Below are 13,864 nucleotides of genomic sequence, written 5' to 3'. Positions count from 1 at the left end.
GTCATGCCACCTGAATAATGGGGAATTTTTTAGCTTCATTATACTCTTTTTTTATTTTTTGAGATGGAGTCTCAGTCGGTCACCCAGGCTGGAGTGCAGTGGCATGGTCTCGGCTCCCAGGTTCAATCTCTGCCTCAGCCTCCTGAGTAGCTGGGACTACAGGTGCGTACCACCACCACACCTGGCTAATTTTTTTATTTTTAGCAGAGATGGGGTTTCATCATGTTGGCCAGGCTGGTCTTAAACTCCTGATCTCGTGATCTACCTGCCTCGGCCTCCCAAAGTGCTGAGATTACAGGTGTGAGCCACTGCACCCAGCAGCTCCATTATACTCTTATTAGACCACTGTAATATATGTGCTCTCTGTTGTTGGCCAGAACACTGTTTTGCAGTGCACGACTGTATATACATACAAGCAACCTCGTTTTATTGTGCTTCACTGTATAGCACTTGGCAGATGTTACATTTTTTATAAACTGAAGGTTTGTGTCAACTCTGTCGAGCAAGTCTATCAGTGCCATTTTTCCAACAGCATGGGCTTACTTCATGTCTTTGTGTCACATTTAGGTAATTCTTGCAGTATTTTAAGCTTTTTCATTATTATTCTATCTGTTATGGTGATCAGTGATGTTTGATATTACTATTGTAATTGTTTTGGGGCACCATGAACTGTGCCTATTTAAAACAGTGAACTTTACTGATAAATGTTGTGTGTTCTGACTGTTCCACTGGCCACTCCCTAATTTCTCTCCCTCTCCTCAGTCTTCCCTATTCCCTGAGACACAATAACATTGAAATTAGGCCAGAATAACCCTACAACAGCCTGTAAATATTCAAGTGTAAAGAAGAGTCATAAGTCTCTCACCTTAAAAGCTAGAAATGATTAAGCTTAGTGAGGAAGGACTGTTGAAAGCCCAGAGAGGCCAAAGGCTCAGCGTCTTGCACCAGTTACCCAAGTTGTGAATGCAAAGGAAAAGCTCTTGAAGGACATTAAAAGTGCTACTCCAGGCCGGGTACTGTTGTTCACGCCTGTAATCCCAGCACTTTGAGAAGCCAAAGGGGGTGGATCATGAGGTCAGGAGTTCAAGACCAGCCTGGCCAAGATGGTGAAACCCCATCTCTACTAAAAAATACACACAAAAAAAGTAGCTGGGTGTGGTGGCAGGCACCTGTAATCCCAACTACTTGGGAAGCTGAGGCAGAGAATTGCTTGAACCCAGGAAGTGGAGGTTGCAATGAGCCGAGATCGCGCCACTGTATTCCAGCCTGGGCGACAGAGTGAGACTTCGTCTCAAAAAAAAAAAAAAGTGCTACTCCAGTGAACACATGATAAGGAAGTGAAATAGCCTTCTTGTTGATGTGGGGAAAGCTTCCCTGAAGCCAAAGACTAATCCAAAGCAAAGCCCTAACTTTTCAATTCTATGAAGACTGAGAGAGGTGAAGAAGCTGCAGAAGCAAAGTTTGAAACTAGCAAAGGTTGGTTCATGAAGTTAAAAGGGCCATCTCCAGGGCCAGGTCCGGTGGCTCATGACGGTAATCCCAACACTTTGGGAGGCCAAGGCAGGTGGACCACCTGAGGTCAGGAGTTTGAGACCAGCCTGGCCAACCCCATATGGTTGGTGAAACCCCGTTTCTACTAAAAATTCAAAAATACAAAAAAAAAAAATTAGTTGGGCATGGTAGTGGATGCCTGTAATCCCAGCTACTTGGGTGGCTGAGGCAGGAGAATCTCGTGAGCCTGGGAGGCAGAGGTTGCAGTGAGTCAAGATCATGCCATTGCACTCCAGCCTGGGCAACAAGAGTGAAACTCCACCTCAGTAAATGAATGAATGAATGAATGAATGAATGCCATCTCCATAACATAAAAGTGCGAGGTGAAGCAACAAGTGCTGATGTAGAAGCTGCAGCAAGTTATCCAGAAGATCTGGCAAGAGCAGTGATGAAGATGGCTACACTAAACAACGGATTTTCAATATACATGAAACAGCCTTCTGTTGGAAGAAGATGCCATCTAGGACTTTCATAGCTAGAGAGGACAAGTCAATGACTAGCTTCAAAACTTCTAAGGACAGGCTCACCCTCTTGTTAGAAGCTAATGCAGCTGGTAACTTTAAGTTGAAGCCAATGCTCATTTACCATTCAGAAAATCTTAGAACCCTCACGGATTAGGCTAAATCTACCCTGCCTGTGTTCTAGAAATAGAACAACAAAGCCTAGATGACAGCATATCTGTTTACAGCATGGCTTACTGAATGTTTTAAGAACATTACTGAATTAAAACTTCGATCTGGGTGGAAGATATGCTAGTTTTACAGAAAGATTTGTTATCTTAAGCCAATTTTTCTGTTTTAATGTAAATGACTGAGATGCTACCGTATTGATTCTTTCAAGGTCATGTTTGTAAAATAAACATTACATGAGAGCTTTCCTGTCATCTACACTCTATGTTGTTTAGAATGTTGAACAGATTGGAGTTTCTAAGTTGTAAATCTGTCCTCATGTGGTCTATTTGCATGTGTGCCACTACACACGGAGATGATAATGCTGTACAGTTTTAAATGGTAGCAGTTTCTGTAGGCTGTAGGCTGAAATATTGTGATGAACTCTTTAGTTTTGGGATTTTATTAAAGTTGTATAATTTATTTTCTTGCAAAGTAAAAACGTAAAAAAATATTGTTCCACATCCTTCTGGCTTTTATGGTTTCTAATGAGAAATATGCAGTAATTTGAGTCACTTTTCCTTTTCGTGTTATATGATTGTGATGTGTCTGACTGTGGACTTATTCAAGTTTATGTTGTGAGGGTTTGAACTTCTTGAATCTGTAAGTTATTGGTTTGCGAGTTAGATAGTGTTCAGCCATTGTTTTTCCGTATTTCTTTTGTACTCTATTTCCCCTCATTCTGGGACTCAGGTGACCTGAATATTAGACCTTTTGGTATTTTCCCACAGTTTTCCAAGGCTGTTTATGCTTCCTTCAGTCTTTCTTTATCTGTCTTTCAGATGGGTTGCATTGTATTTACTCATCTTCAAGTTCACCAACTCTTTACCATCTCCATTGCTGCTGAATCCATCTAATGACTTTTTAGAAATTTCTGTGATTGTAGTTTTCAGTTCCACAGTCTCTATTGTTCATATTTTATATTTCTTACTGAGACTTTAGTCTTTTAGTCACTCCAGGTGTGTTCACCCTGCTTCTTGGGGTACAGTTATAATAGCTGCTTTCTAGCCTTTGGTAATTCCCTCATTTGTGTTTTCTTGCTGTTGGACTCTTGTTTGTGTTTTTTCTCACAAATGAGAATTTTCCTAATGAATCATATACTAAATAATTTAGGATTGTATCCTGAACATTTTGAATATTATGAGATGCTGTGTCTTGTTTAAATCCTGAAGAAATTGTCTTGTTTTGGGAGTGAATCTGCCTGGTTAGGTTCAGGTGGAAATTCCCAACCCACTTTTGTGGGCTCAGCTTCAGTGTCAGTTCAGTTATCGAAGCCTTAATGTAGTGATATTCAGATTATGTTCCATGTGTTTGCCACCCAGTGGCCAAGTCCCATAGGTCATACCATGCACCAAAATGGAAAGCTTCTGGGAGTTGACCCCTAACTTTTTGCCTGATTGGTACAGTGGAGTTAGTATGACTGAAAAGTCTAATCTCTCCCTTTTGGAGGAGCAAGGGTCAGAACTATTAGTAAGAAAGTCAAACCTTCAGGATCAGTCCTACAACAAAGTTGCTTAGGGCCATCAGAATGCAAGTGAAACTTCTCATTTAAGAAGGATGCACAGGAGAAACAAATCAGCCCAGCCAGCCATCATAGGTGTTGTGTGGCAAATGGTGAGTCAGCAAGCCAAGAAGGAAGCAGTGGATTGCAGACCAGGTAATAAGAAACCATGACAGTTGGAGCCAGGTGGCATAAAGATGAACAAAGTAAGGATACTAGGAGTGTATTTTGGAGGAAGAACTGATATGATTTGCTCAGGCTTATGTATGAGAAGAAAGAGAGAAGCATCAAAGTCATCACCGTGATTAAGGGCTTTTCCCTAAAAACGCAAGGGTGGCTGAGAGTGTGCTCTTGTCATTCATTACATTCAGCATGCAGAAAGGCATCAGATAAAAGTCAACATTCATTCCTGTGAAATGAACAGAAATTTCCTTATCATGATAAAGAGCCTTTATCAGAAAACAGCAGTAACATCTCAACACAGTTGGGAAGAAGATGAATATGACTACTATTTGTATTGTTACTCAAAATTATTCTGGGATTACAAATATGTGAAAGAAAGAGATTAAATTATTATTCATAGATGTTAAAATGTAGAGAAATCCAACAGAATCAAATGGAGAAAATGGGAACGGTTAAAAAAAGGAAGGTAGAAATCAATTTGCCTTCATAATATTAGCAATAAACTGCTGGGAAATGCAATGGAAAAAAACATTTCAGAAGCAACAGCAACAACAAAATAGAAAATAGGAATAAACTTAATAAATGTAATTATAGTCATGCATATCCGTAAATACAGTCACGACAGGGATATGTTTTGAGAAATGTGTTGTTAGGCAGTTTCATTGTTGTGTGAACATCACAGGGTGTACTTACACAAACCTAGATGATATAGGCTACTACACACTTAGTCTATATGGGACAGTATACTGCTCCTAGCTACAAATGTGTACAGAATGTTACTGTACTGAATACTGTAGGTGCTTGTAACACAAATCACTAGATGATAAGAATTTTTCAGCTTCTTTATAATTCATGGCACCACCATCGTATATGCAGTCCATGGTTGACAAAAATGTCATTAGGTAACACATGACTACAGATGTTATTTATAAGCATACACTATAAAATTTTCTCAAAGATCACAAAAAAGTTATTTAAATGAAGATTCATACCACACTTTGGAATGAGAAGAATCGACATTGTGAAGTTATTAGTTCTCAAATTTATCTGTTAATCTAATATAACCAAATCCAGTGGGGTTATTGTGGGGGAATTTGGCATTCATCTCAATGTTTCTGATAGCATAGATGTGTAAGCATAGTTTATGTCACTATTTGCTCTTCTTAAGACTAGAAGACATGATTTAAAAAAATGATAGGACAGAAATTTTGGATACCCAGCCTCTGTGCAAGGATAGCCTGCTTCTCTTCCTTCCCCATACAAAAACAACATGATGTAACATTCAGGAATATTTCATACTGGTTTCAGTTTGTGGGATGAATTTCTTCATATACTTGCATAGGGATGGACTCAAGCCGCCCACCCCTACCCCAGAGCTTCCTACTGTAGGGTCTAGACAGAGGGTTTTGCCAGCAGTTATTCTATAACGGCTCTTGGCAGACATGGTTGGCAGTGATGATATCCAGTTGTAACTCATTTGAAGTAGGTTTAATTAATGAGTTTCTCTGTTTGTATTTGTTTGTTTTATTTTATTAATTTGTTTATTTTATTTTAGTAGTAGCTAGCTGGTATAATTTTTAGATAAAAATTTCTCAGAAGAACTTTTAAGTGTCACATGTTATATTTGTTGCAATAATGTGAAATTTATCTATCTGAGAAACTTGTGCAGAGATCTTGAAGTGGCTTACAATTAAGTCATTACAATTAAGTCATTGTTTGCTTTTTTCTTTTTTTTCCCTAAAGGGAAGAGGGATTAATTAAATGTAAGGTATACCTCATGAGGGTTTCAGGGAATTTGACCAGTGGACTTTGAGAACACATATCAGGAACATTTTAAAAATGAAGATTATAATGTGGGAGATAGTGGCAAGAATGGTGGTGCATTTGGATCAGATGAGATTGGCTGTGAATTGACATTTTGTGAAGCTGAGAGAGGGTATGTGGAAGTTCATTATACTGTCCTCTCTACTTCTGTATATGTTTCAGTGTTCTCTAATAAAAAGTTTTAAAAATAAAAGAAAAAAGATTAGCAAAGAAAGCAGTGAGAAAACAAGACAGTCACAGAATAAATAAGGTTAATGGAGAGGTATCCAAAACCATTAATCTAAATCTATTCTCAAAATTAAATATAAGGCTAGAAGATAGTTACTATTGAATCTTAGGAAAAGACTTAAATGTATAATTTTCATTTTTTAGTAAGGATGGGGATGATAAGAAGAGACCTGTGATCATTCATCGAGCCATTTTGGGATCAGTGGAAAGAATGATAGCCATTCTTTCAGAAAACTATGGGGGAAAATGGTAAGTGATATGGAAAAGAAAAGCTATATGCCTATAATTCTTTTTAATTTTTATTAATTTACTTTTTATTCCTTTTTAAAAATATTTCTGTTTTTAAAAAATCATGTGTAAAAGATAAAAGTAGTAACAAAAGAAAGGGCATTTCCTGCCTTATAGTTAGCAAGTATCCAAACAGGAAATAAAGAGTTCTTGTTCCATTTGCCAGATGAGAAAACAAAAACTAAGGCAGAATGGCATAAAACCGTACCATTTACCTTTTGGGGGACTCAGTAGAATTAAAGTTACCTTTTTACCTATTTTCAAGCCCTTCAGAGATCTAGTTGCTGTCTCAAAAACATGTGACCCACACTCCTAGGTACTGCCTCTCCCCTCCAGCCATCCCTCCTTCAACCCATATTGTTTGCCTTTGGGGTTCCCTACAAGCACTGAGGAGGAGAACGGGTAAACCTGATTGATAAATGGCACAAACTCAAAGAAGATGGCTTAGCAGCACAGCCCATTTAGGATGACAGTGAGGAAGGGAAGTGTCCTAAAGGGCAGAATTTTGAGTGGTGCATCATGTCCTTTCTGCTTGGAAGGAAGAATGGCAGCGGTATGGAGTTACATGGATGCATGTGCTCTAGTTACTGTTTTGGCCACAAGGTCAGAGATTTAGAAGTAGTTAGATTGAAAAATAAATTATATAGATTTGGGAAACAGAAATGTGGATGATCACTCAGAATGGGCCAACAGAGGCGGTATTGCCACCAAAAGGCCCCCACTGTTGAGGAATTTTTCAATATTCCAATACAAGAGGACCCATTCTGTTAAAATCAGCTTCTTTTTTTCCCTGAGTAGTTGCTCAGTGGCTCATGGGCAAAGTGGCCACTGGTGCATATGCATGGGCTCAACAACATGGACCTTGCTTCACTAAGTTCCATCTGGCTACATCTCTTCTGAGGATTCAGTTTGCCATCAGTAGTGATTAATCATGATCCCCCACTCTGGTACCATAACCTGGGGGAACAGCCAGTGGTCTTGTAGCAGATTGATTACATTGGATCCCTTTCATCATGTAAGGACCAGTACCTTGTTCTCACTGAAGAGAGACCCACTGTGGATTTTGCTTTGCTCTTCTTTGCTGCCATGCTTCTGCCAGCAGCACTAAATATGTACTTATGTGTTGCCAGAAACACAGTAGTGCTTCTGACTATGAAAGAGATTTTATAGCAAATAAATAAAGCATTGCACTGACATTATGGGATTCACTACTATCACCACACACTCAGAAGCAAGTGGCTTTACTAGCAGTTATGGCACCAGCTGGCAGACAGCATCTTGTGATGATGTGTCCTAACCTGTGGAAATGCTGCAAACCGGCAACCACTTGTGACATTTCTACCTTCCATTCCATTTTTAGAAATTGGCTGCTCATGAAGTTTAGTTCTCTTTTCAGAAACTACTGCCCCCACTGCTGCTATTGCTGGGCAAAGTCCCTGCAGCTTCCACTGTGGACACTGGGCACTGGATGCTACTGCTAGTGTTACTGCAACCAGTTCCTCCAAAAGCTCCATGTCTCTGCATTACCCTTCCTTGCCAGAATGGATTCCATGTGGTGCCTCCTTCTCCACTCTGTCTTTGTAAGTCAGAGTGCCATGTTTATACATTAGCAGAACCTAGATCACACCCATGCATACTAGCATTCATGTTCACGGAGGCTGGGGAAGCACATTTTTGAGCAGAAAACATAAGGTAGGAAGTTTCCTAAACAAAGTATCTTCCAGAAGTCCTGGGTAGCTAGAGAGTCTGTGTATATTCCTGATATTTTGTGATCATAGAGAAATACACTTAGATGTCATGGAGTTTCTAAGCTATTGAAGTTACAGATAAGCCAAAAATATGGATATGAATATGTGTATGCCACCTAAGTATGAGTTAGCTTGTTTTTCTTTCTTTCTAGTTGGTTTTAAATCATTTACCATAGGTGAGAGATGATGGTGTCTTGCATTAGAATGGTAACAGTGAAAGTGGTTTTAAAAAAAAAGAACTAGTGAAATAGGAGATGAAGAGGCAGACAGGAGGTGGTTGGGGCCAGTGCGCTGAGCGTGCCTTCTTTTGTCACAGAGACTGAGGTATAGTCCCTGCACTTCATACATCCACACTTCAGACAGCAGTCAGGCTTATAGGGAAATCTCCCCAGAGCCAAAAGTAAAGATGGCTAAAATGCGGCTCCTTTGGGGGAGAAGGGCTGGGGATGGGGGAGGACAGAGCTCAAAAGGAAACATGTGCTTTCCATTATATACCCTGTATAGAAGTATTCTGTGTTTTACCGTTTATCATGTATTATTTTGTGTTTATAATTTGAAAATAAGTATATATATATATATATATGCACACATTTATAAAGTGCTATCTGAAATAGTCCTCATTGTATGTCCTTTCACCTTCAGATTAAGGGAAAAGGCAAACATGTCCCACATCGGACATTGCTTATACCTACTGTGATATTTGTTTTTTTAGAAAAATTATATTTTGAAATAATTGTAGGTTTACTTGTTGTTATAAGAAGCTATACAGAGGCCAGGCATGGTGGCTTACGCCTGTAATCCCAGCACTTTGGAAGGCTGAGGCGGGTGGATCACCTGAGGTCAGGAGTTCGAGACCAGTCCGGCCAACATGGTGAAACCCCATCTCTACTGAAAATACAAAAATTAGGTAGGTGTGGTGGCGGTAGCTGTAATCCCAGCCACTCAGGAGGCTGAGGCAGGAGAATCACTTGAAACCGGGAGGTGGAAGTTGCAGTGAGCCGAGATCGCGCCATTGCACTCCAGACTGGGTGACAGAGTGAGACTCCGCCTCAAAAAAAAAAAAAGTTATATAGAGAGGTCCAGCACACTCTTTACCCAGTTTTCCCCAGTGGTAACACCTTGCAAAACTAGATACAGTATCACAACCAAAAGCTAGACACTAAGACTGTCCGCCAACCTTGTTCAGATTTCACCAGCCTCACATGCACTCATTTGTGGGTATGCGTATTTAGCAGTATAAAATTGTGTCACATGGACAGACGGTGTAAGACCACCAGTCAAGGCACAGGACAGTTCTATCACTTGTAAGGCTCCCTCCTGGCCCCCTTTCCCCACACTCATACCATCCCATTCCTGTCCTTATCTGACAACCATGGATCTGTTCTCCAGCTCCATCATTTTGTCATATAAAGAATATTACATAAACATTTACAGAGTACACAAACTTTTGAGGTAGGCTTTTTCACTCAGTGGAATTCCCTTGAGAGCCATCCATCATCCATGTTGAGATCAATTAGTTGGTTCCTTTTTTTTTTTTTTTTTTTGCTGTTCCAGTTTGGGGCTATTAGAAATAAAGCTGCTCTGGACATTAGTGTGCAGGATTATGTGTGAACATACGCTTTCATTTCTCTGGGACAAGTGTCCAGGAGTGCAATTGCTGGGTCATATGGTAAGTGCATGGTCAGCCCTTTGCAGAGATGGGAGCTGCAGTCTTTTATGAACTAGTCTCAGAAATGATGTGCCAACACTTCGGCACTCATTTATGGTCACATAGCCCGCTCTGGTATAGTGAGCAGGGAACTCTACAAGGGTGTGATTCTCTCCACACTTGTGCTATCAAAATTCCAAAATTCTTGTTTTGTTTACTTTGCTGCCTTCAAACTTTAATATAATTTGGTTTTCTTCCATGCCGCTCTACTGAAACTGCCCTCTTGTGAAGTCTTTAAAAGAATCTTTGGTTATTTGAAAAGCATGTAATAAGTAGCCATTATTAGTCTTTGAAAATACATATTTTATATATTTTTCAGGCCTTTCTGGCTATCTCCTCGTCAGGTAATGGTCATCCCTGTGGGGCCCACTTGTGAAAAATATGCACTTCAGGTAAAATCAGTCGTTTAAAGTACATAATAATCTTGCACGTATTCTGTGTAAGTCATTGATTTGGAATGTCTTCATGTTTTAAAATATTGCAGAACTGACACGTTAACAATCCATGTTTTCAGTAGTTGGGAGTAACACATGTATCATGTCTCTGTAGCTTTATCAGAACTATTTTATTTCTTAATGTATCATGTCTCTGTGGCTGTATCGGAACTATATTATTTCTTAATGTTTTTGGAAAATTAGTATTTTAAAACATCTCATAATTATTCATTTCTACATGGCTCTATTAGGGAAGAATATTATCTGTTGCTGTGACACAAGTGACCCCAAAACGTAGCAGCTTTAAACAACAAACATTTATTATCTCACAGTTCCTATGAGTCAGGGTCTGGGAGCAGCTGTTGATGGATTCTGGTGCAGAGCATCTCCTGAGGCTGCAGTCATGCTGTGGGCCAGGGCTGTAGGCCTCAGGGTTCACTCACAGTTGGTAGACACAGCTCCTCATCACCTGGGCTTCTTCATAGGTTGCCTGAATGTCCTCACATGGAGGCTGGTCCCCCAGAGTTAGTGATCAGAGAGAGATGTGAGCTGTAGTCTTTTATGAACTAGTCTCAGAAATGATACACCAACATTTCTGCACTTACTTATGGTCACATGGACCCGCTCTGGTATAGTGAGCAGGGAACTCTCCAACGATGTGAATACCAAGAGTGGGGAACATTGGGGGTCTTCTTGGAGACTAGGTACCATAATGCAACAATAAAGGTGTTTCATTTTCTTCTAGGTATCCAGTGAATTTTTTGAAGAAGGATTTATGGCTGACGTTGACTTAGATCATAGTTGTACACTAAATAAGAAAATACGAAATGCACAGCTGGCTCAGTACAATTTTATTTTGGGTAATTTAAGTTTGTATATATTTTTCCAAATGCTTGGTTTTTTTTTTTTTTTTTCACTTCAATTTCAAAAGACCAAATAAGAAATATCGTTCAACTAGTTGATTATCATGATTTGTCTATTTAATACTTACACAAAAAGAAGAGTCCATAGTGTTCCTGGCTTAGCTGTTCCTAGGTGCTCTTTGTTGTTTGCTGGAAGAAGAGTTATAAAGTTTCACCTGAATCCCCTGGGGTAGTTTTACTAGCAATAGTTAGTATTGCCTGCCAAAAATGAAAAGAACTGTGAAAATGATCCCATCAGTAGAATTATATTCTTTATATTTCAACCTCATAGGCCTGAAATATTTTCCCTCACTTTTCTGGCTTATGAGGAATCTTTGGGATTAAACTAACAAAAGAAAAGATTCCAAATTTAAAATGATCCAAAGGAAGAGATTTAGGCGAAAAATAAAATGTCCTTTTAGCACATGACTAAATAGATGCAGAATCTAAAATTTAGGCTTTAAAAATGATTCCAAAATAAAGAGAAACTAACATTGACATAACTGCAGGCAAAGTATTGCTATTTCCTGTAAGTTGAGAGTCTATAGAAGGTAAAATAAATATGCATAGAGTTGCTCTATTGACAGTGTTTCACTGATCATGTTTGACATCATAGTAGGTGTTGTGGTGTTTCAATCAGGCTTCTTATGGTGGCAGAAATCTCAACTTAGTTTAGACAAAGACAGCATTTAATGGAAGGGTCTTGGAGTTTCCCATGACATGAAAGGTAGAGTTAAATACCAAACCTCTAGAAGAGCAATCAGAGCTCAGCCCTCACCAGGACTGTTTCTCCCATTTCTGGCTCCTGTCTTGCTCTGGTTCTTTATCCTTCTCTTAAATATCTACTTTATTCCACTTATCTGCAGACTGATTTCTTCCTTCTGTATGGCAAGAAGCATGGCTGTAGATTCCTGCATCATCTCACAATATGGGTCACTAGAGAGAACAAACTTTATACCCACATTTCAGAAAATTCTGGTGGGCTGGCATGGGTCTGGTGTCCACCCGTGGCTCATCAGGTATGCCAGGTGGAGTGAGTGAGTCTCTAAGAGCTTCCCACTCTCATTTGCACCCTAGGACCACAAGAGCTGTTCTCTCAAGTGGACAATAGAGAGATGGGATCAGAAGTCATTCCTTCCCTCAAGAAACTTACCAGAGGATGAACCTAATGCTCATTAGATGATATGTATTAATAATGAAGAAAAAGTCGATAAAAACATATCATGTGACTGCTGACTTAATGTTTGGTAAACTGCTGATTTAAAATACATTTCTTTACCTTTCCTTTCTGCAGTGGTTGGAGAAAAGGAAAAGATAAATAATGCTGTAAACGTGCGAACAAGAGACAACAGAATTCATGGAGAGATTTTAGTAACTTCTGCAATTGATAAACTGAAGAATCTCAAGAAGTCACGGGCACTCACTGCTGAGGAGGACTTTTGAAGTCCTTCCCTGGTATTTGCTTCTGTGTAACTTTGTTTTGACCCTTAAAAATGTATTTTTCTTAACATGTTAGTACCTCTAAGACTTTGGAGCCATTGATGGGTCCACTCATGGACTAAGCTGAGGAAGGAGACAGTGAATGTGTAGCTGACATGTACAAAGTTTAATTCACTAATGTCCACAGGGGACAGTCAGAGTGCACATGTGGGAAATTTTCCAGCAATTAATCCCTTGAGAAACTTAAATGAGGAAATATTATTTATTGAAAAAGGGAAACAAAACACTAGGAAATGAGTATGAAATGTTAGGGCTATGATTTGTGATTTTCAAAAGATGGGCTTCAAATAAAAGTCTGCAGTTTTTTTTTTTTTTTAATGAGGGAAAATCTTATGTTCTAATATGTCTCAGGTATTTTTATGACTGTTTTATTAAAATTCACACTGAAACTTTTTCTTCAGAATTGGAATCATTACTTAATTTTGTTTCAGCCAATAACCACAAAAGCAGCAGCTACTACTAAATATTGGATTACTGACAGAGGAATTCAGTTTTGTGGAATCTGGTGTTTGCACTATAGGTTAAGAGTTGCCTTTTAAATGTTTGTAATTCATAATTGGGTTTTGTTCAGCTTTAGGAAAAATAAATTCCCAAATGAATTGCATCAGTGTTTCCAGTGTTTCAGTTAAGCTGCTCACCTAGAGTTAAATTACTTTTTTGATGGGATGACATTCCATTGATCTATATACTGAAATGGATTTCAGATTTAACAGAGAGGAATGCGTTACTTGCTCAGAACTGAATTAAAATGGCATTATGTCAATAGAGAATTCAGCTACCAAACAAGAAGTATTATTTGGTGAGGTGCTGTGGAATTCAAAGGAAATGTCAGAAATTCTCTCTGTTCAATATACTGATCATTTAGTTAACTTCCTGAGGGATGTGAACAGTTGGCAAAACAATATCTATCAGACCTATGTAGTAGTATTCGGTACAGATTGCATGATAAGATTTTTTTTTTTTAAAGACCAAGTCTTGCTCTGTCGCCAGGCTGGAGTGCAACGGCGCGGTATCAGCTAACCGCAGCCTCGCCTCCCGGGTTCAAGCGTTTCTCCTGCCTCAGCCTCCCGAGTAGCTGGGACCACAGGCGCGTGCCACCATGCCCGGCTAATTATTTTTATTTTTAGTAGAGATGGGGTTTCACTGTGTTAGCCAGGATGCTCTCAATCTCCTGACCTCGTGATCCGCCCACCTTGGCCTCCCAAAGTGCTGGGATTACAAGCGTGAGCCACTGCGCCCGGCTGTGATACGATTTTTAAAGCTAACATTCAGGGCTTATGTGCAGGCACTTTTCCATGTATTTTTTAAAAAATCATTCATCAATTATGC

General features: G+C 39.3%; 1 protein-coding gene across 5 annotated transcripts in view; it reads left to right on the top strand.

Moving 5' to 3' along the window:
* TARS3 (threonyl-tRNA synthetase 3) overlaps positions 1-13,139 on the top strand; it is a 63,919-nt gene extending 50,780 nt beyond the window's left edge. For 3 of the 5 annotated variants that reach the window (XM_064376309.1, XM_064376312.1, XM_064376313.1), the window contains 4 exons: positions 6,100-6,204; positions 10,019-10,091; positions 10,879-10,993; positions 12,330-13,139. In XM_064376309.1, coding sequence (XP_064232379.1) covers positions 6,100-6,204; positions 10,019-10,091; positions 10,879-10,993; positions 12,330-12,478 — 442 coding nt within the window. In that variant the 3' untranslated portion in view covers positions 12,479-13,139. The other 2 variants (XM_064376310.1, XM_064376311.1) reach the window with 2 other exon arrangements.
* Positions 13,140-13,864: the final 725 nt, after the last annotated feature.

This window comes from Aotus nancymaae, unplaced genomic scaffold (genome assembly GCF_030222135.1).
Source record: "Aotus nancymaae isolate 86718 unplaced genomic scaffold, 86718_ANA_hifiasm-v0.15.2.pri h1tg000014l, whole genome shotgun sequence".
Taxonomy (NCBI): Eukaryota; Metazoa; Chordata; class Mammalia; order Primates; family Aotidae; genus Aotus; species Aotus nancymaae.
The sequence above is the reverse complement of the archived record's forward strand: the minus strand, read 5'-3'. Positions and strand labels throughout refer to the sequence as shown.